The following is a 20,178-nucleotide window of genomic DNA, read 5'->3' as shown; positions in this document are numbered from 1 at the left end:
CAGTGGGTTATGTGGGAATAGGATTTAGGAGAAAGATTGGGGTGGAATTTTTAAGAATCATGTACATAGAAATGATGATTGTATTCTTGGAAGAAGATAAAAGGGAAGGAGAAGACAAAAAACATTTACAAATTATGGTGGGATTCAAAGAATGGCAAAAGTAGTTTTTTTCTTAAATTCAATGAGGACAATAATATACAAATAACTTAAATAAATGAAGATGAATAAATTGGAGATAATTTTCATTGAGGAAAAGACACTAAATTAGGGAAGATTACAAAATATTTCTTGCAGAATGTGACACTTTGAGTCTTAAAGAATGAGAAATCATGAGGAAGAGATGAAGAAAGAAAACATTCTGGTCATGAAAGATAGCTTACAATATGCTCAGAGTCAGAATCCTGATGGTAGTGTCTTATGGGAGAAGCATAATGTTTGTCCTTCATTCTTGATGTCAAGGAGGTGATGTCATGACAAGCACATGAATTGGATTTGAGTGTGGAAATGCTGTGCTAAGTCACCAGTCTGTCTCATTTGTCTCCTCCAGAGTCATCCCGATCCAGTGGAAAAAGGTCTATGTTTATCTTTTTATGATACTTGTGGGATAGGACTGGTGATGAAATTGTTTGATTATAATGCCTAATTAAGTTTTGAAATTCATTGTATTATGGTCATATTTATTGTTCCTTAAAATACAGTGGGTTTTGTCTTTTTTAATCTGTAGAATGCTGTAATAGAGTTCCTATTTCCTCACATCTCCCATCAGCATTGAAATTTTAAAATTATTATGTTATGCATATACAATTTTTACCAATGTAAGGGGTATAAAAATATTTTCATGCATTTCCTCCTTTTAAAATTGGTTGTTCATTTCAGTAGGTCATTGCTTAATTGAGGAATATGTGGTTCTTAACTCTTAAAAATTGGTTATTTTTTTTGTAGGCCATTGCTCAGTTGGGGAATATGTAATTCTTACCTCTCTTTATTTGATGTTTTCTGTAAGTCATCTCTCATTTGGGGAGTAGTAATATGTTCTTATCTCTATTTATTTGAAATGTTTTGGGGACAGAGGCAGGGTCAGACTTATTTCATTGGTATGGAGAATTCCCTATGTAGAAACTTTTGGCTGCTGCTTGATAACTTACATGTAGTAATAGTATGAGAGAACTACCTGATGTACTGAGTTAAGTTGTTCATGGTCAGTCAGAGGCACATTTGTGTCCGAAGCACATTTCTGACTTTGACTCTCAATCCAAATGTTGCACCGTTGTATTTCTTATGCATTTCTGATATAGAAACAAATTCCCTAAAACTATTTGCTGTTAATACATATTTTGTATCATTTTACTGTCAATTTTTTTTCTGTGATTAAAAGGAAAACATTTCCATTTTTTAAAATCTAAAATTTCATTTACAGCAATTTAAGTATACAAAGCTTCTACAATATTCCATGCATTATATAAAAATTATAAAGGTACAAAGACAAAAAAGGAGACAGTCCCTACTCTCAAGGAGTATTACCTTCTCTAGGGCTGAAGCACCATTTACACGAGATTGCTACAAAGTTTTTAAAACAGATAATTTTGGGGAGTGGAGGCGATTCTTAGTAATACATAACCTGACCATTCTCCCCAACCAGCTACTGTACTCTTGTCCTTCTCATAAGGCCTGAATTTTTAGGAGATTAGACCTTTTATAGTTTTCTATAGAGAAAGAAGAAAAATCTTCTATAATTTGAGCCGCAAACTTTTTTAGGTTTTTGCAAGGCAAGTGGGGTTAAGTGGCTTGCCCAAGGCCACACAGCTAGGTAATTATTAAGTGTCTGAGACCGGATTTGAACCCAGGTACTCCTCACTCCAAGGTTGGTGCTTTAAAATCTACGCCACCTAGCTGCCCCTGAGCCCCAAACTTCTTGAGGAGATAATAACAAAATCTGTTGACTGATTAGAACAGAAAGATTGTTCATAAATTTAATTGCAGTTTTTTCCCCAGGAAACTTATCAATTTAAATGTGATCATGGGGACACCTCTAAACTCCATTATTTATTTATTTATTTATTCATTCATTCATTCATTTATTTATTATTGGCTTGTGCCCAGTTCTGAATGATCAAGATATATGTAACAATAATAATACCACCACTTTACATTTCCATAGCACTTAGTTTTTTGAAAAATACTTAATAGGAGTCAAGAGGGATTTTACTTCAGTAAAATAGGGTTAATACTTAAGTACTTAAAAATAATTTTCTACTCTGGGTCTTCTGTTTAAAAAAATCCAAGTTTTTAAATGTTTAGATTACTGATCTAGTTAGTTTGTTAGTCATAGTATAATGTCTGGTTCTAAACTAATTTTTTATCACAGTTATCAAGTTTTAGGTGCCTTTAAATGTTAAAAACTAATTTTGATGTCAGTGAAATAGAAGCTTGAGATTACACTATTAAAAAAATTCTCATAACACATGCAATTTGTTTTATCCATAAAATTTGTTGCCTCTTATGTTTTACTCACCTCTGTTTTTTTTTAATCTCCAGTATTTCAGTTTTTCCTAATATTTTTTTTAGGGTTTTTTTTTTTGTTTTGTTTTTTGCAAGGCAAATGGAGTTAAGTGGCTTGCCCAAGGCCACACAGCTAGGTAATTAAGTATCTGAGATCAGATTTGAACCCAGGTACTCCTGACTCCAGGGCCTGCACTTTATCCACTGCGCTACCTAACCGCCCCAATTTTTCCAGATATTGATGATAAAGTCATTGAGTCATCTTGATTTGTGAACTTCAAGATAGAAACTCTCCTGGTATAAATTGCTATCATACATTTTGTAATTTGAATTCATCTGTGACTTCCCCCAAAGCACTTGCAGGATAAATTATTCCCATGTGTTTCTATTTCTTCTGGTTTCTCTAAACTTTGAAAGCTTTTCATCCCACATAGTTTGGGGAGATCAGCATCTGATGTGATGGTGTTTTAAAAAGTTTAAAATTTTTCTGTGGATCATTTCTACTGGATGGCAACAATAGTTCTTTCAGTCTTAATGGTTCTGTTTCAGTACCATTTATTGTTTGTATTCTCAAAAATGTTTTAAGATATGGATTTTTGTTACTTGTAATTTTGGCAGCTGTTTGTAAAAGTTAGTGAGTTTTTGTTATATTATCCTGCTCCTGGATATTTTGTTGGATTTTAAAGTAGATGGTAAATTTTTGACTACTGCAGTAATATATTACAGTTGTTTTTTGGGGTTTTTTTTTAATGTTCTGAATTTAATACTATATTTTTGGGTGGAATCATCTGGTCCTGGAAATAGCATCATTAAACCTTTCCATTTCTCCAACCATTTTGCATGACTTGGCTATTTGGTAACTCCCTCTTCATTAGCCAACTCTTTGCAGTTTATACATGCTTTTTTCATTATTATTAGAAAAATAAGGTAAGATTCTATGGATTAAAATTCTTTGAGAGGGGAGAAGATTCTGGGAAGATGATGGAATAGGTCAGAAAATTTCAAGTTCTCCAGATTTCCTCTTACAAATAAGACAAAAAACAGCCCTCAGGTTGAACATAGAGGGGCAAAGAAACCAAGAATTGGAACAGAACAGTGGTCCATCTGAGACAACACCTCCAAGTTAGCTCCCCTAAAATAGCAAATGGGTGGCTAGGTGGCGCAATGGATAGAGCACTGGCCCTGGAGTCAGGAGTACCTGAGTTCAAATCTGGCCTCAGACACTTAATAATTACCTAGCTGTGTGGCCTTGGGCAAGCCACTTAACCCCATTACCTTGCCAAAAAAAAAAATTAACAAAAAAGCCAAAAACCCTTAAAGCAAGCAACAGGGGGAGCTAGATGACACATTGGATAGAGAACTGACCCAGGAGCCAGGAAGACCTGAGTTCAAATGTGGCCTCAGACACTTAATAATTACCTAGCTGTGTGGCCTTGGGCAAGCCACTTAACCCCATTACCTTGCCAAAAAAAAAAATTAACAAAAAGCCAAAAACCCTTAAAGCAAGCAACAGGGGGAGCTAGATGACACATTGGATAGAGAACTGGCCCAGGAGCCAGGAAGACCTGAGTTCAAATAGACACTTAATGATTAATTACCTAGCTCTGTCTCCTTGGGCAAGCCAGTTAACCCCTCTTGTCTTGCAAAAAATCTCCCCCCACCCAAATAAAAAGCAACAAGTCCTGGGTCAGCTGGGTTGGGAGGTAACTTCAACCTCAGCAACAGGAATTTTCACTTCTGGGACAGTGTGGGGAGTCAAATAGTATAATAAATAATGAATATTGACCTGAAGTGATAGAGCAAGGCGGGAAAGGAGAAAGAGAAAAAATTCACCATTACCTGAAAGAGATTCAAGGTTGAAAACATAACAGCAGTATCATAATCAAATTCCAAACCCCTTAGCTTAAGAAGAAAATAAAGGGGAAAAAGAAAAAAACAATTCAATGTAGCCAAGCCACAGTTAGAATTTCACAAGGCACCGGCGGCTAGGTGGCACAGTAGATAGAGCACTGACCTTGGAGTCAGGAGTACCTGAGTTCAAATCCAGTCTCAGACACTTAATAATTACCTAGCTTGTGTGGCCTTGGGCAAGCCACTTAACCCCATTTGCCTTGCAAAAAAAAAAAACCCTAAAAAAAAGAATTATACAAGACTTAGCAGCAGCTGCATTAAAAGTTTGCAGGTCTTGGAACACCATATCTCAAAGAGCAAAAGGTCTGGAGTTGTGACTGAAAATAACATACCAAACAGAATTAAATATAGTTCTGAACCCAAAAAATGGACATGCAGTGAATTTGCCAGACTTCAGGATTTTGTTGGCTAAAAAGAAAGACTAAACATCAAACATCAAAGCCTAATTACAAGGGATTCAGTAAGGACAGATTTCTTTTTTTATACATAAATATGTATACCCACATATCTAAGATTGTCTTGAGTAATTAGACAGTTTGGAAGAATTGAGTATGAGATTCCAAAAAATGAAATGTAGAAAAAGATAAAAAATAAGAATAAGAGTATCATACAATAATATGCAAGAGGAATTAGATGGAAGGAGTTCTGGATTGGGTTAAGAATGGGTCAATACATATAAATCCAGAAGGGTATAAAAGTTCTAAATTCAGAAAGAAATGAGCTTACGGGAATATACAGGATTTTGAGTTTAGAGGGTGAGGGAATAAGAAAGGGAGATGTAGAAGTTTGTAGATTTACAGGAATAAGAAGGAATAACATCTGTAAGAGTATAAAAATCTTCTAAATTCAAATAGAAACAAAAGGCCATGGGGGATAGGGAGAGGGGAGAGAATAAGGGAAGGATTCTTAAAGCAGGGATAGATCATGGGCACTTAGGTGCCCAGTGAATAGAGCACGGAGGACTTGAATTCAAATCTCATCATGGACACTTGAAATTTACTGACACTGGGCAAGTCAGTTAACCCCAATTACCTCTCTCCCAAAAAAAATTCTGATGGAAATTAACCAAAGAAAGATGGAAAGATTGCTTATGAGTGAATTCTGAAGATAGAAAATAGAAATTGGTGCACTGAATCGGACAAGTAGAATTCTGAAAAGTGTGATGTAGATGCATAAGTAACATAAGTAAACCTAGATTTAAATAGAAACATACAGAAGTTGGAATTAATGCCTGACAAGGTCCTGGAAATGTCATGTCAGGAATCTATAAATTAGCCTTTGTCAGGGGATCTAGCAAATATATTTGTTTTGAATAAGGTACAGTCCAATGATTTACCACAACTAATTCAATATCATAATGATTTTGATGATGTTTTTCCTTTGTTTTGAACCAAGACCATGGCATTAGGGAGGTGATGTCATGAGGAAGACATCATTTGAATTTGAATGAGGGAGTGCTGTACTAAGTCACCAGCCTCAAGCTCTCCTCTAGAACCATCTGGTTCAAGTAGCCTGATATGAATCAGGATGCCTGGAGATAGCAGTGAATGTGAGGCAGTCAGCTTTAAGTGACTTACTTAGTATCACAGAGCTACTTAGTGTCAAGTGTATGAGATTGTAGTATGGTTTGCCTAGTCTTCAGTTTTATAGTTTACAGCTATAGGACAGAAGGTGAACTGCTAGTTCTCTGGAGTGTGATCTTTTCTAACTTAACTGCTAGAGCCTGTAGTTGTCTATTAGAGATCTAGCCAGAGATAATCCAAATTCAAACTAGACTTGGGAGTCTGCAAAACTCAGATTAGGAGGAAGATTCTATTACAAATTTGTAGTGTGTACAGTTGCATAATTTCTTACATTCGGATGATTTTTTTTGTGGTGATGGTGGGAAACATTTGGGATTTAAGTTGTGTCAGGGCATGAACATTGATTAGCAGCAAGGGATCAAGATATTCAGGAGTTAGAGGACATTTTAAAGTTAGACTGTTTAATGATAGAGTTGAGATGGGATGGCAGAAAGGAAACTGAAGTCATGGCAAACCCTTCCCATTTTCTGTCTTTGCCAACAAATTGTCCCTCTGTCATCCCTTCTCTTTAATCTTCATTTGTTTCCTATCTATTTGACTGCTTCCTTACTGTCTACAGAAAGCATCCATCCTCAGAAAAATGGTAATTGATTAGTCCATCTAAGCTAGCTATTTATTTCCTTTATCTTTCTTCCACTTTTGTAGATAAACTCTTTGAGAAGGCATCTATAATGAACATACCTCTGTCTTTCCTCTCCTTAAATTTTTGTAGTCTGATGAGTGACAATTTCTTCTTCAGAAATTTTGTTTCAATCAGCCAAGATCTTTTAGCAGGAAATGAGTTGTACATTTCATCATTAGTCTTTTTGAAATCATGGTTGTTCATTATACTGATCCTTTTTTTTTTTTTTTGCAAGGCAGTGGGTTCAAGTGATTTGCCCAAGGTCACACAGCTGGGTAATTATTGTCTGAGGCCGGATTTGAACTCAGGTACTCCTGACTCCAGGGCCGGTGCTCTATCCACTGCACCACCTAGCCACCCCCCCCCCCCCCCATTGCCTTGTAAACCCCGCCCCAAAAAGAATCATCAATCTCTTCTCTTATCTGCATAAACTTTTACTTAGGTACACTGATTATGTGAGGTAATTTTACCTAACCTTGTTTCTCACTGTGCCTCCCACAATAGTGTATTCTTCTCTATTTCCATTCTTAAGATGATTTAGAAATGAGAAAACTATTCCCAGGCTTTTCCTTAAGTGCACTCTCTGATGATGATAGATGTCAGAGGGGAAAATATGTATAATCTTCTCATTAGAATGTAAACATTTTATTTTTAAGTATTCCTTTTTCTTAATTAATGTTTACTTTTTATGTTTCTTAACTCTTCTGTTTGAACTTCAGAGTTTCTATTGAGCTTTGTTCTTTTCATCAACAATGCTTTATTTCATTAAATGTACATTCCTCACCTACCCAGTTCCCCCCTAATATTATATTCATTTTTTCCAGGCACTTCTCTCATCCTCTGGAATATTGCATTCTGAGATTTTTACTTTTTTAATGATGATAGCATCTAAATTATGTGGGATCCTGAATGTGACCTCTCAGTACTTGAGTTATATTTTTGTTATTTGCTATATTTTTGTTTTGGACGCTCTGGATTTTTTACTATAATGTTCTGGGTGTTTAAGTATTGGGATTTCTTTCAGAAAGTTAAGTTGTGGGTTCTTTCAGTTTCTGCTTTGCCTTCTGATTTTAAGAGATTTAGACAATTTTCAAATATGATGGTTTCATCATACTCTTCCTCTACACCTTCCTTCTACTCTTCTCCTCCCCCTCCAGTCTGAACTCTGTGAGACTATAGAACTCTTTAGAATAATGTATTACATGCATAAAATAAAATATATAGAATTGCAGAGGAAGTCAGTTAAATTGGAAAAAAAATAAAGCATTTTAAAATCAAACCTCAAAAGACTCTTTATAATTAAAATCTTAAAAGTATCTTTCCTGTTCCATGTCTTAACATTCCAATACATGAACCCTGTACTCAAAACAAATTAGACTATACACTGCTTCCTGAATATATTTTTAACTCATTATTCCCATAGTTATTGTAACTAACTACATTATATACTTAACCCCCAAACCTGGAATATCCTTGTTGTTTTCTTCATATTCAAATCCTATATATTTTTAAAATCTCAGCTAAAATCCCATCTCCCTTATGTTTTCCTTTGCATAGCAGTCAGGGTTCCTAAAGGATTTAATAATAACAAACAATAAAAAAAAGTCTTTACATGTGTCTTTTCACTCAAAATAATAAAATTCCCAAGCTCAAGGGTTGTGTTTTTCCTTACTGTTTCTTGATAACTAGCACAATCCTCTTGCAGGATTTATTACTTTTCTTTTAATTAGTGAACACAAACAATTTTAAGGACCTTGTTTTAATAAAAAAATATTTTTGAAATCAAGTGAAATAAGCTGTTAAAGGTTTCTAATTATAAACTTCCAAACAACTGTTTTTGTATATACTATTAATTCTTTTTTTTTTTTTTTTGTGGAATTTCTTTTTAGGAAGAAAAAATCCACAGTTGATCCCTCATTGTTCAAGTACAAGGTGCAGCCCACTAAAAAGGAGTTATATGAATCTTTTATGGTTAAAGCATCTCAAATAAGGTAAAACTTAGTACCTAAAGCACAAAAAAGCTAGAATAATGAAATAACTACACATACACACATATACTTTAAAATCAGGTGAACTGTGATGTAGAACACATAGTCTCTTTGAATAGTTGAATATTATGATTACTGGTATTATAAAAAGAATCAAATTCTATGCCGCTTTGGTTTGGATCAATAAGTGATCCAAAACACGAAATAAGATTTAAGTCTCTGTAGCAAAACTCCTTCCTTCCATGTCCAGTGAATAACTGCTAAAAATGCAGTAGTGTCCATGAATATTTCACCTAACTTTTGGAAAAAGTTGACAATGAAAATAGTGTCTATTAAAAGTACAGCTTTCAAACTTTATCAGAATGTGTTAGAAGAGTCTTTCTACTACCAGGTGAGTTAATAATCTTTCAGTAAAATATTAGAATGGTATATAAATTGTCAGAACACAAAATAATGATCCATTTTATAATGAGTGGTAATCGTATCTTCAGAAGGGAAAGTACTAATTAATTAATGAATATACCATCTAGTGAATATATAGGTACCTGTCTTAGATGTGATTTAGACTATTTAAAATACCTGATTTAATTTAAATAAAGAATTCAATTATTTCTGAATATAATTCATGGTGTTAAATATTAAATTAAGTTTAAACGGAATTGCTAACTACCATTGTTTCAAACTGAATAACAGAATATTTAGAAACAATTATGTTATTCCCAACATTTATAGCTTTCTAAAAATATTTCTTAGTTTTTTTCCATTTATGACCTTATAGACAAAAGACTTGAAGGTATTTGGCAGTATTAACTTTTTGAAAAATTTACTGGCTCAACCTAACCTTTTGTTTCTTAGTTTGGACGGTGATTTTTTCCCAGGGTTTTTTTTTTTTTTTTTTTTTTTTTTTTTTTTTTTTTTTGTTCCTTTTTGTGGATGACATTGATTATATCAAACCCTGAAAAAGTTCAAAGCCTTATAAATGAGATCTGTCTCTAATTAGGAAAGTGATTTGGCATGTCTGTAATTCATTGCACAGTGAACAAGTGAATGAAGAATGCCCATTGCTTATATTTTACCATCTATTTTGTTAGCCTTTTGAAGCTTTCCCAGTTGTATGTGTTGTGTTTTGAACTAGGATTTTGAAGAGGATAGTGTAGATGGATAATGAGCCCCTAGGCCCAGGAAGAGAATATCCAAGCTTCCTACAAAAGAATTAAAAACCTATTTTTTCAGTGCTAATATTTGACAATTATATGCCATCAAAATCTAGAATATAATTGCTTTAATAGAACCTAAGATAAATATTATATATATATATGAGGTGGACATTTTGCTTCTAGCATATTGAGTGGACTCCTGGGGTGGGGGGTATCCAACTTTTGGAGATATAGGGATACATGATATGAAAAGAAAGAAGGATTATAAACCCCTACAGTATTAGAGAAAGGATATAAAATTAACTCATACCTTTAAATACAAATGAATATTCTATTAAAATGAAAGTATGACAGATTGGATAAGAAAATAAAATATTATTCTGTTCCTTACAAGAAACCAAAGATAAAAACATAATAAGGAACTGGAACAGAATTTACAGTGCATCAGTTGAATCCTAAAAAATGAGGAGTTTCAATCATTAAAACAAAATAAAACAAGCATTCACAATAGAAAAAGGAATAAACAAGGAAATTACATTATCCTGAAACCATTGACAACCAACTGATAATACTATTTAAATTTCATGCTCTATAGCATCTGAATTAAAAGGAAAAATTTAACAGCTTTAAGAAAATGTAGACCAAAATTTTCTACCTGTTATATTCAGTGTCTTAGTTTTTGACAATTAAGAGTAAGATAAAGTATAATTGTAGAAATTGAATAAATTGCAGGAAATCTTGGAACTACAAAACTTGCTTTTTTCTAAATAAAATTGGTAAAGAATCTCTTTTTTATGAATATTTACAGAAATTGACCATTATTTAGTGTACAGCCATATTATAAGAAGACAAGTAATCAGCACTTTTTAAAGAAAGGAATTATATTCTATTTTTCCATTGGTTACCTGCAAAAAAACAAGTTTTAACTTAATTTTTAAAAACTTTGAGGAACCGAATTATTTGATATAGGTTAAAAATTTGTCATAGGTGGCTGGGTGGCACAGTGGATAGAGCACTGGCCTTGTAGTCAGGAGGACCCAAGTTAAAAATTCAACCTCAGACACTTAATAATTACTTAGCTGTGTAACCTTGGGCAAGTCACTTAACCCTATTGCCTTAAATAGGGGGAAAAATGTGTAGAAATGAAAAAACCTGTCACATTCATCATGTTGTAAAAGAAACATAACCTCCCTTCTCCCCTGACAAAAAACAAAAACTTCAAGAAAACTTTATAAAAAAAATATTCAGACATTCATCATTGGGATGGATATTGTACTTTATCATTAGTCCTTCAAATTCTCTTAGGTCACAGCATTGCTGAGTTAAGTAATTCACTGTTGATCATCCTACAACAATACGCTTTATATATAGTACATTTCCCATTGTATCTGCTGAAGTAAATTTTTAATGAGAGCATCCTGTTCATCCTTTATTATAATAGAATAGCATTTTAATCATCTTAATTACATACCATAGTTTTTTCAGCTTTTCCCCTAACTGATGAACATTCCCTCAGCCTTTAGTTCCTTGCCATCAGAAAAGAGCTGCTATAAGTATTATAACACATATGAGCTCCTTTTCCTTTCTGTTTTTCATTTTTCATTTTTCTGGCATTGCTAGGTCAGAGGGTAGGCTTAATTTTGTAACTCAACATGTTTTTTAAAATGTCCTTAATGATTTTTTTTATGCCCTCCAACATTAATCATTTTCCTTTGGCCATTGGCCATTTCCATTGGCCAATCTGAAAGGTATGAGGCTGTACCTCAGAGATATTTTAATTTGCATTTCTCTAATCAATGATAATTAGAGCAGGGCTGTCCAAAATGCTTTGCTGTAGTGTTTTTATGTGACCCCTTGCAAGTTTACTAAATGCTTTAGTAAAAGAAGCCAAGCTACCACAAAACTCTCATCAAAATATTTTTGTTTAATGTTTCAATAAAAAAAAGTAAGGTTGAACAGCCCTGATTAGAGCAATTTTTCATATGACTATAGCTAGCGTTGATTTCTTTGTCTGGGAATTGGCCTTTTCCATATTCTTTGACTGTTTATTGATTGGCAAATTATTTGCTTTTTTATAAATTTGAATCCATTCACTATATTTTGGAAATGAGTCCTTTGTCAGGAACATTGGTTGTAAAAATTATTTCCCAATTTACTACATTCATTTTTATCTTGGTTGCAGTAATTTTGTTTGTGCAAATACTTTTTATTTTAATGTAATCAAAATCTAGTTTGTTTTTCAAAATCTCTTATGTCTTCTTTAGTCATAAAGTGCTCCCCTTCATAGATCTGACAAGTAACCAATGTTCTAGTTAGCTTAAAATATTACCTTTTATGTCTAAATCCTGCACTCATTTTGACCTTCTCTTAGTATAGTGTGAGAGAGGTTGGTCTGTTTCTAATTTCTACCATACTATTTTTCCAGTTTCCCTGACTTTTTTTTTTTCAAGTCAGTTTTTAATCCCAGAAGCTGAAATCTTTGGGTTTATCAAACAGTTGATAGTTAGAATTGTTTACTTGGTTGGAGCACTGGTCTTGGAATCAGGACCACAGGAGATGGAATCCAGTTTCATATATTTAGTGTGACCTTTGGCAAGTCACTTAATTCCAGTTGCCTTGCATGCAGGTCCATCTTCATTCCCCCTGATTCATATTTGACCCTGGACCCGGATGGCCCTGGAGGAGAGGTTGAGGCTGGTGACTTTACACAGCAGCCCCTCATTCAGGTGCATAAGTATCTATGACTGGATTTGAACACAAATCTTCCTAATGCTGATTCTAGGCCTACCTTTCTTTTCTTTGCTTTTTTACAAACTTAAACATTTTACAGATATGAGTAGTTATTAGTAATGTTTTTCCCTTTGAATTCTTAATAAATTTTTTATTCCAAATGGTACTTAAATAGTCCAAGATTGTCTTAAGGAGGCTTTGTAGAAATAACATTGAAAGAACTTTCATTGTTTCAATTTATAGTCATAAATTATGAGTCTAAAAGCTGCCAAAATTTTAGATTTAATCTTTGGAGCTAATCATTTCTCTCCTCTTTTCCTTCATGTAGCCGGCGGAAACATCTCTTTTCTCGTGATAGGCTAAAACTTTTTCTGAAGCAACATTGTGAGCCACGTGATGGAGTCCTTAAAATTAAGGTAATTAGATTGGTAAAATTACTTACTGGTAGGAAGAGAAATGATCAGTATATTGGTATAGATTAGCAGAAATTTTAGTACTTTTTAAAATACTGGAAGTAAGACAAAATGCTTTCTATTCAGTAGTTGATATAGTGTGATTTTTTTGAAAAAGCTAGTTGTTCATTGTCTTCCTGTCATACATTGTAAATATATAATTGTCTAATTACTGAATGATTATAAATTATTGCTCTTAATTATAATAGCCAAAAACTTTACCTAGTTAGAAAGCATATATTTTGCTGTAGCTTTGGTACCTCAGATTGCAAAACAGTTTTATTTTCTTAAACTTTGACTATAATCAAAGACATCTTTAATTTGTTTTGAGATCTTTATGGGTCAAGTGATCTGCTTTAGTTCATCAAGCATTTATTAATTGCTTAACTTTATGTCAGACATTACTATATGAAGGGAATACCAAGAAAGGTGAAAGTAAAATATGAGAGATGCCAACAATTGGAAACGTTCAAGTTAAATGTAGGTAAAATTTGAGAAGAAAGGCACTTGCGGTGGAGAGGACTGGGAAAGACCTTCTACTATAGAAGATAGGATTTGAGCTTCGTTTTGAAAGAACTCAAGGGGTGCATTCCAGGTATTTAAAAGACTCTCCAATGGGAGTAGTGTTCAGAAGACATGCAAATGTTGGCTGATTTTAAATTATGGAAATGGAGAAGTAAAGTATAAGAAGACTAGAAAGTTATAAAAACGGACCTGTTGTGATGGGCTTTAAATTCCAAAGAAAGCATTTTATCTTTGTTTTGGACATCATAGGGAGTTAGTTGCTTTTCTACAGTCTTCTCACTTAAATCCAATTCATTTGCATGTCATGGTCCTCTTTGGAAGGAAGATCAGATAGTAACAACCAGCTTCATACTTAAATGTTCTGCGTAACTTGAATTGGTTTAGGGATTGAGCAGAAATTTGTACATGTTTGTGCATGTATTGGAAAAGTGCATAGGACCGACTTGCCTAAATAGTGATCGTTTTTCCTTTGACTGCCATTAAATAATTTTGATTAGGAGACCAGTTATGAGGCTTTTTTTTTCCTGTCCTTGAATTTCAATTAGTATCAGTTTGGCCTTGAATTTCCCCCAACAGATTTATACCATTCTCAACTTTGAGATTCCTGGTGAGAGTGTTATTTTTGTCTGTTACCCTTTTTTTGGCATTTCTCTAATCAATAGTGACTTAAAGCATTTTTTTCATGATGATAGATTTAATTTCTTTATCAGAAAATTGCCTATTCATATTCTTTGACATTTATCATTTGGTAAATGTCTTGTATTATCTGACTCAATTCTCTGAATAGTTGGAAATGAGAACTTTATTGTAAACACTGATTGTAAAAATTGTTTCCCTGCTTTCTGCTTCCTTCTAATCTTGATTAGTTTTATTTGTACAAAAACTTTTCAATTTAATATAATCAAAATTAGCCATTTTGCATTTCACATTTCACAGTGTTCTCTAATCTCTTCTTTGATCATCAATTCTTCTCCTCTCCATAGGTCTGACAGATAAATGATTCCTTGCTCTTCTAATTGGCTTATGGTAGTAATATGGTAGTAATTCTTTATAATCTAAAAAATAAAAATTGTATTCTTGGTGGCAGCATTTTTGAAACTTGTCTCCTTCATGTTGGCTCCCTTCATTTACCTGAATTACTGGATTTTCTTGTTTCAAATTTATACTCCTTATTGTGTTGACTATTTAGTTTCATTTTTGAAAACTCTAAAATAGATTTGTTTCAATCCTCTACCTTGGTTTCAAATATAGGATTGTAATAGCCTGATTGCTATTAAAATGTAATTGGGAAATTTTTACTTAAATAAATGTGCAGTAGAATATTTTTAAAAAGGTAGTTTTCTATTATAATGTGCAACCCACAGGGATCTTTTTGTGTGTCCTTTTTGTGTTTGAATTCTAACAGTACTGCATTATTGACTGAACCTGTGAAGAGTTTGTTATGGGTTGCAGCTAGGTGGCACAGTGGATAGAGCACCGGCCCTGGAGCCAGGAATACCTGAGTTCAAATACGGCCTCAGACACTTCATAATTACCTAGCTGTGTGGCCTTGCCAAGCCACTTAACCCCATTATCTTAGTATACAGTGGAAAATGTTGTTATATAACTAGTTTCTGATAAACTGCTTTCCAGTTTTCCCAGCAGTTTTTATCCTATATTGAGTTCTTGTCCAAATCTCGATTACTATGGTCATTTACTCTGGTGCATTGTGTAGTATCTATCCATTTAACTTATTCCATTGATCTACCACTCTCAGGCAGTCCAGATTGTTTGAATGATTATAGCTTTACTACAACATAATTTGAGATCTTGTACTGTTAGATGACTTTCCTTGACATTTTTTTCCTCACTGATTCCCTAGGTATTCATAATCATTTGTTCTTCCACATGAATTTTGTTATTTCCTTTTTGTTACTACTCTTTAAAATAATGCTTTGATAAATTTGGTATGGCAGTGAATAAGCAAATTAATTTAGATAAAATTGTCATTTTAATTTTATTGACTCGCCCCTTGCCTTGAAGGAATACTTCTGTACTTGTTTAGATGTGACTTTATTTTTGTAAAAAAAATTTTAATTCTGTTCATATAGTTCCTGGATTTGTCTTGATTGATAGACTACTAAATATTTTATAATGTCTTTATTTTTAAAGGAATTTCTTTATCTCTTCCTGCTGTTCTTGGTTGGTAATATATAGGAAAGGTGATGATTTTTGTGGAATTTTTTTATATTTTGGAACTTCACCAAAGATAATTATTGTAATTTGTTTTTTAGTTGGTTTTAAGTATATTAACTGCAAAGAGTTTAGTTTCATTTTTTCATTATCTATTTCTTTTTCTCCTATTGCTATAAATAACCATAGTATAATACTGAATAATAATAGTGGTAACAGTCATCTTTATTTCATAAACTCTGATCATATTGGGTTGGGTAGCTTATGAAAAACCAAAATCTAGGAGCAGCATGGCTGAAGGTGGAAAGACCATTTGGATATGCAGGTTTGTCCAGTTCTGCTTCCAGAAATCATAGACTGGTGTTGATAGATTACAAGGCGCCTTGTTGATACTCAAGAAGAGAAACCAATTCAAAGGCCCAGAGACTCCCACAGGAATCAGACCATCATCAATAGCTTATTCCCTATTAAATCAGTTCATGAAGTGGAATGGTTTTGGAAAAGATAAGTGAGGGTGATGTTCTTTGTACAACATACCCCTCATTTTAAAAACATGATATATAAGTCATGCCACCATTAATTTGATTGGCTTGGTTCTCTTCAACATTGAAGGACAGCTACTATTAGCTTATCCCCTTAGATAATACTTAATATATTATTTATGCTCTCTATTGTTTTTAATAGGAATGGATACCATATTTTATTAAAAAGCTTTTTTAAATACATCTATTTAGATAATCACATTATTTCTGTTGATTTTGCTATTGATATGATCAATTAAGATTGAACCACTACTGTGCACCTGGTATGATATATTGTTGTAATCTCTTTACAGGTATCTTATTTGTACTAACCTTCATTAGGAAAATTGCTTTATGGTTTCCTTTTCTCTGTCTTGACTCTTTCTTGTTTAGGTTTCACTATTTTCCAATATTAGGACTCCTTCACCTATTTTCCCAAGTAGTTTCTATATTATTCAAGCCCCAGTTGCCAGGTTTTGTCAGTTTTATCTCCACAGTATCTTTCAGCTTTCTAGCTTAGATATTGTTGTTTTTTATACAGTCACCTAATTTAGTCCCTCATCACCTTTTTCCTCAATTACTACAATGTCTTGGTAGCCCCAGATGTTGCTATGCTTCTTAACTCCTCACTTTTTCTGTGTTGCCACTGATTCTCTTTGCCCCCAACTGACCATATTTCTTCACAATCAGGTCCACATTTACATTGTTTCTGAAATGATATACCAACCATATTATTTCACTCATTACACTTGTGATTTCTCCAACCAAAATCCTTTTTCTCTTCTATAAGTTCTTTGAGGGCAACAATTGTCTTCCTTTTGCATTTTTTTGCCTAGCTCTCACACAATTCCTGATATATTTAGTAATATTCTGTTAGCTGCCCAAAGTCCTCTTGTTGACCATATTACATTCCTTTCAGAAAGCTGGATAAAGCATTCTCTGCAAGTAGGCAGATGAAATTCAGTTTTATGCTGATTGAAACAGTCCAAAGAGCTTTTCATATGGTGCATCTCCACTACTCAATCCTGATGGAGTCACATTGATTCGGGATAGGGACAAAATCCTAGAAAGATGAACTGAACACCTCCATGGTGTTCTTAACAGATTGTCATCAATCAGTGCAGAAAGGATTGACTGTTTGTCTCAAGTTGAAGTCAATCCAGCCCTGTCTGAAATTCCAACTGAAGAGATTTTGAATGCCATTAGGCTCCTTTCATGTGGCAAAGCACCTGTCGTTGATTCTATTCTAGCTGATATTTTAAGGTGGGGAGTCCAATGCTCATAGAAAAACTGATTGAAATTTTCCAGGTTATATGGTATGAAGAGATTATCCCCCAGGAATTCAAGGATGCCTCCATTGTTGATCTCTGTAAAGGTAAAAGGAATAGATTGTCCTGTGAGAATCACAGGGGTGATTAGTCATTGCCAGTAAGATTCTTGCCATATTGCTTTTCAGTAGGCAGTTTCTCCACCTGGAAGATGGTCACCTCCTTGTGCACCAGTGTGGCTTTAGAAATGGTCAAGAAATAGCTGGTAAGGATTTGGCTGCTTGACAACTCCAGGAAAACTGCTGAATAGAATAGGACAGAGGTCTGTATACAATATTTGTAGATCTGACAGACCTTTATTACGATTAGTCGTGAAGGCTTATGGAAAATTATGTCAAAATTTGGCTGCCCAAAGAAGTCAGTATTGTACATCAATTTGATGATGACATGCTTGCCTGAGCTCTGAATAGTGGATGATGCTCTCAAGATTTCCTGGTCATCACATTCATTTCATCAGTGCAATAATTGGACGATTTTAGGGTATCTGCAGTGGAGAATACCATCTGTATGTATCCAGAGAAAGAACTATGGAGTTTAAACAAAGACCAAAGACTAATTCCTTCAATTTAAAAAGAAAAGTCTTAAGTACTTTGTAATTTTGTTATCTCTATTTTTTTTCTCAAGGATATGATTTTTTTTCCTCAACCATTCAATTTTGATCAATGTATAGCATGGAAACAATGTAAAGACTATCAGACTGCCTTCTGTGGGGAGGTTGGGGGGGAAACTGTAAAATTCAAAACCTTACCAAAAAAAGATAGGTAGAAGTACCATTGTATATAATTGGAAAACAAAATATAAGAAAACATTTCATGGTCATCAATGGAGTGAACAAAGTCTGTGTCCTTGCTCCCATCCTTTTTAGCATGTTCTCAGCATGTTATCCAACACCTTCACTGAGGATGAATCTGGCATCAAGATTGATTATGCACTCAATGCAACTTCTAAAGCTGAGATGCAACAAAATATAGATTGATTCTCTGCTGCTTGTGCTAATATTGGTCTAATCACACCAAGCAAACACATGTGCTGTATCAGCTAGCACCACATCATCCCATATGTGGAACCACTGATTACAGCAAATGGAGAAGTTTTGATTTCTGTGCATAAATTCATACCTTGATAATACTTTCCGAGGAGGGGTCCATATTGATAATGAGAAGGACACTCTCATTGCAAGAGCTAAGTCAGTATTTAGGAGGCTCCAGAAGAAAGTGTGAGAGAGGAAGAAAAAGGTTTACAAAGAGCCATTGTGCTGACTTCATTGCTGTGTCTGTGAAACCTGGTTAGTGTACTACCACCTAGCCAGGAAACTGATTGTTTCAGGAACATTCTGATGACATCTGACAGATGATACCAGACTAGGACTGAAGTCTTTTCTTGAGCTAAACTGCTAAGCATTCAAGCATTAATTACAGAGAGCAACTGCAGTGGTCATGTTGTCAGAATGCCAGGCATAAGATTGCTATAAAAAGATTATTTTATGGAGAATTCACTCAGGGCAAGTGCTTCACAGTAGGTAGGGTCAAAAGAAATGATACAGGGACACCCTAAAGCTATCTCTTAAGAATTTTGGAATTGATTGTACCGATGGGAGACACTGGTGCAGGACCACTTAACATGGCTTGCCCTTATCAGAGAGGGTGCTGCATCCTATGAGCAGGACTAAATTGAAGCAGCTCAGAGGAAATGTGACTTTTGGGAGTATCCGTGGACTATTTGTGCCCAGCCTGTGGTAGAACATTCCAAGTCTGATCAGTCATAGTTGGACACACTTTAACTTAACTCTAACATATTGATGTCATTTTGATCATCTTTGATAGCAAAAGATAAAAACTAACTAACCACCGTTTTAGGTTTATGAACAATATCCCTAGAATATGGATTTTTTTCACTTTTACCTCTTAAAACTCTTAACTTCCCTTCATTTTACATACCAGTTCCCTACATGAGGCTTTCCTTATTCCCATCTGGCTGCTAATGACTTTTCCTCTTTCATTTGAGTTTTATTTATTTTACATTTAATGTTATGCATCTCCCCCCGCCCCCAGTAAACCATACCTAATGGCACTTTAATTTTTCACTTTTTTTTTTAACTTAGTACTTGGACATTAATTGATTGGCTTTTTTAGTTTTTGCAAGGCAATGGGGTTAAGTGGCTTGCCCAAGGCCCCACAGCTAGGTAATTATTAAGTGTCTGAGGCTGGATTTGAACTCAGGTACTCCTGACTCCAGGGCTTTATCCACTGTGCCACCTAGCCACCCTGATGTTAATTGATTGGGAAGAATCAGGGAATTTGAATGAAATTTCAAGAGTAGGCAAGATAAATCGATGGAAGAAAAATCACTATAAAGGTATATGAGACAGCTACAGTTTGACATTTCATATGTGGATGAGGTATTATGATATAATTACAGAAAAGATAGGAATGGTCTGCCAGTGCTTTGAAGGGCTTCAAGATTATCAAATTAAATTTGAAGAAATTTTAAATTTTTCCCAAAATATAATTTCAGAAGATGTTATTATCCCGTTGTGAAATTTTGACCATTACACTATTACAAATCCTATTTCGATCATTTTATTTGATGTTAAAAACACGAAGGACGCTGATGAGACATTATCATGATCATTTGGTATTGTTTGTATTTAAGTGTATGTACAGGTAAAATAGCAGACTACTTCAGTGGTT

The 20,178-nt window shown here is 34.1% G+C and overlaps 1 protein-coding gene across 9 annotated transcripts in view; it reads left to right on the top strand.

Annotated features, from left to right (window-relative positions):
• Positions 1-20,178, top strand: part of BAZ1A (bromodomain adjacent to zinc finger domain 1A) — a 128,337-nt gene that overhangs the window by 45,701 nt on the left and 62,458 nt on the right. For 8 of the 9 annotated variants that reach the window (XM_074213357.1, XM_074213361.1, XM_074213359.1 and 5 more), the window contains 2 exons: positions 8,505-8,606; positions 12,819-12,906. In XM_074213357.1, the coding sequence (XP_074069458.1) occupies positions 8,505-8,606; positions 12,819-12,906 (190 nt within the window). The remainder of the gene's footprint in view (positions 1-8,504; positions 8,607-12,818; positions 12,907-20,178) is intronic. The other variant, XM_074213363.1, reaches the window with a different exon arrangement.

The sequence above is a fragment of the Macrotis lagotis genome, chromosome 1 (assembly GCF_037893015.1).
Source record: "Macrotis lagotis isolate mMagLag1 chromosome 1, bilby.v1.9.chrom.fasta, whole genome shotgun sequence".
NCBI classification, from domain to species: Eukaryota; Metazoa; Chordata; class Mammalia; order Peramelemorphia; family Peramelidae; genus Macrotis; species Macrotis lagotis.
This window is presented reverse-complemented; position numbering and strand designations above follow the sequence as displayed.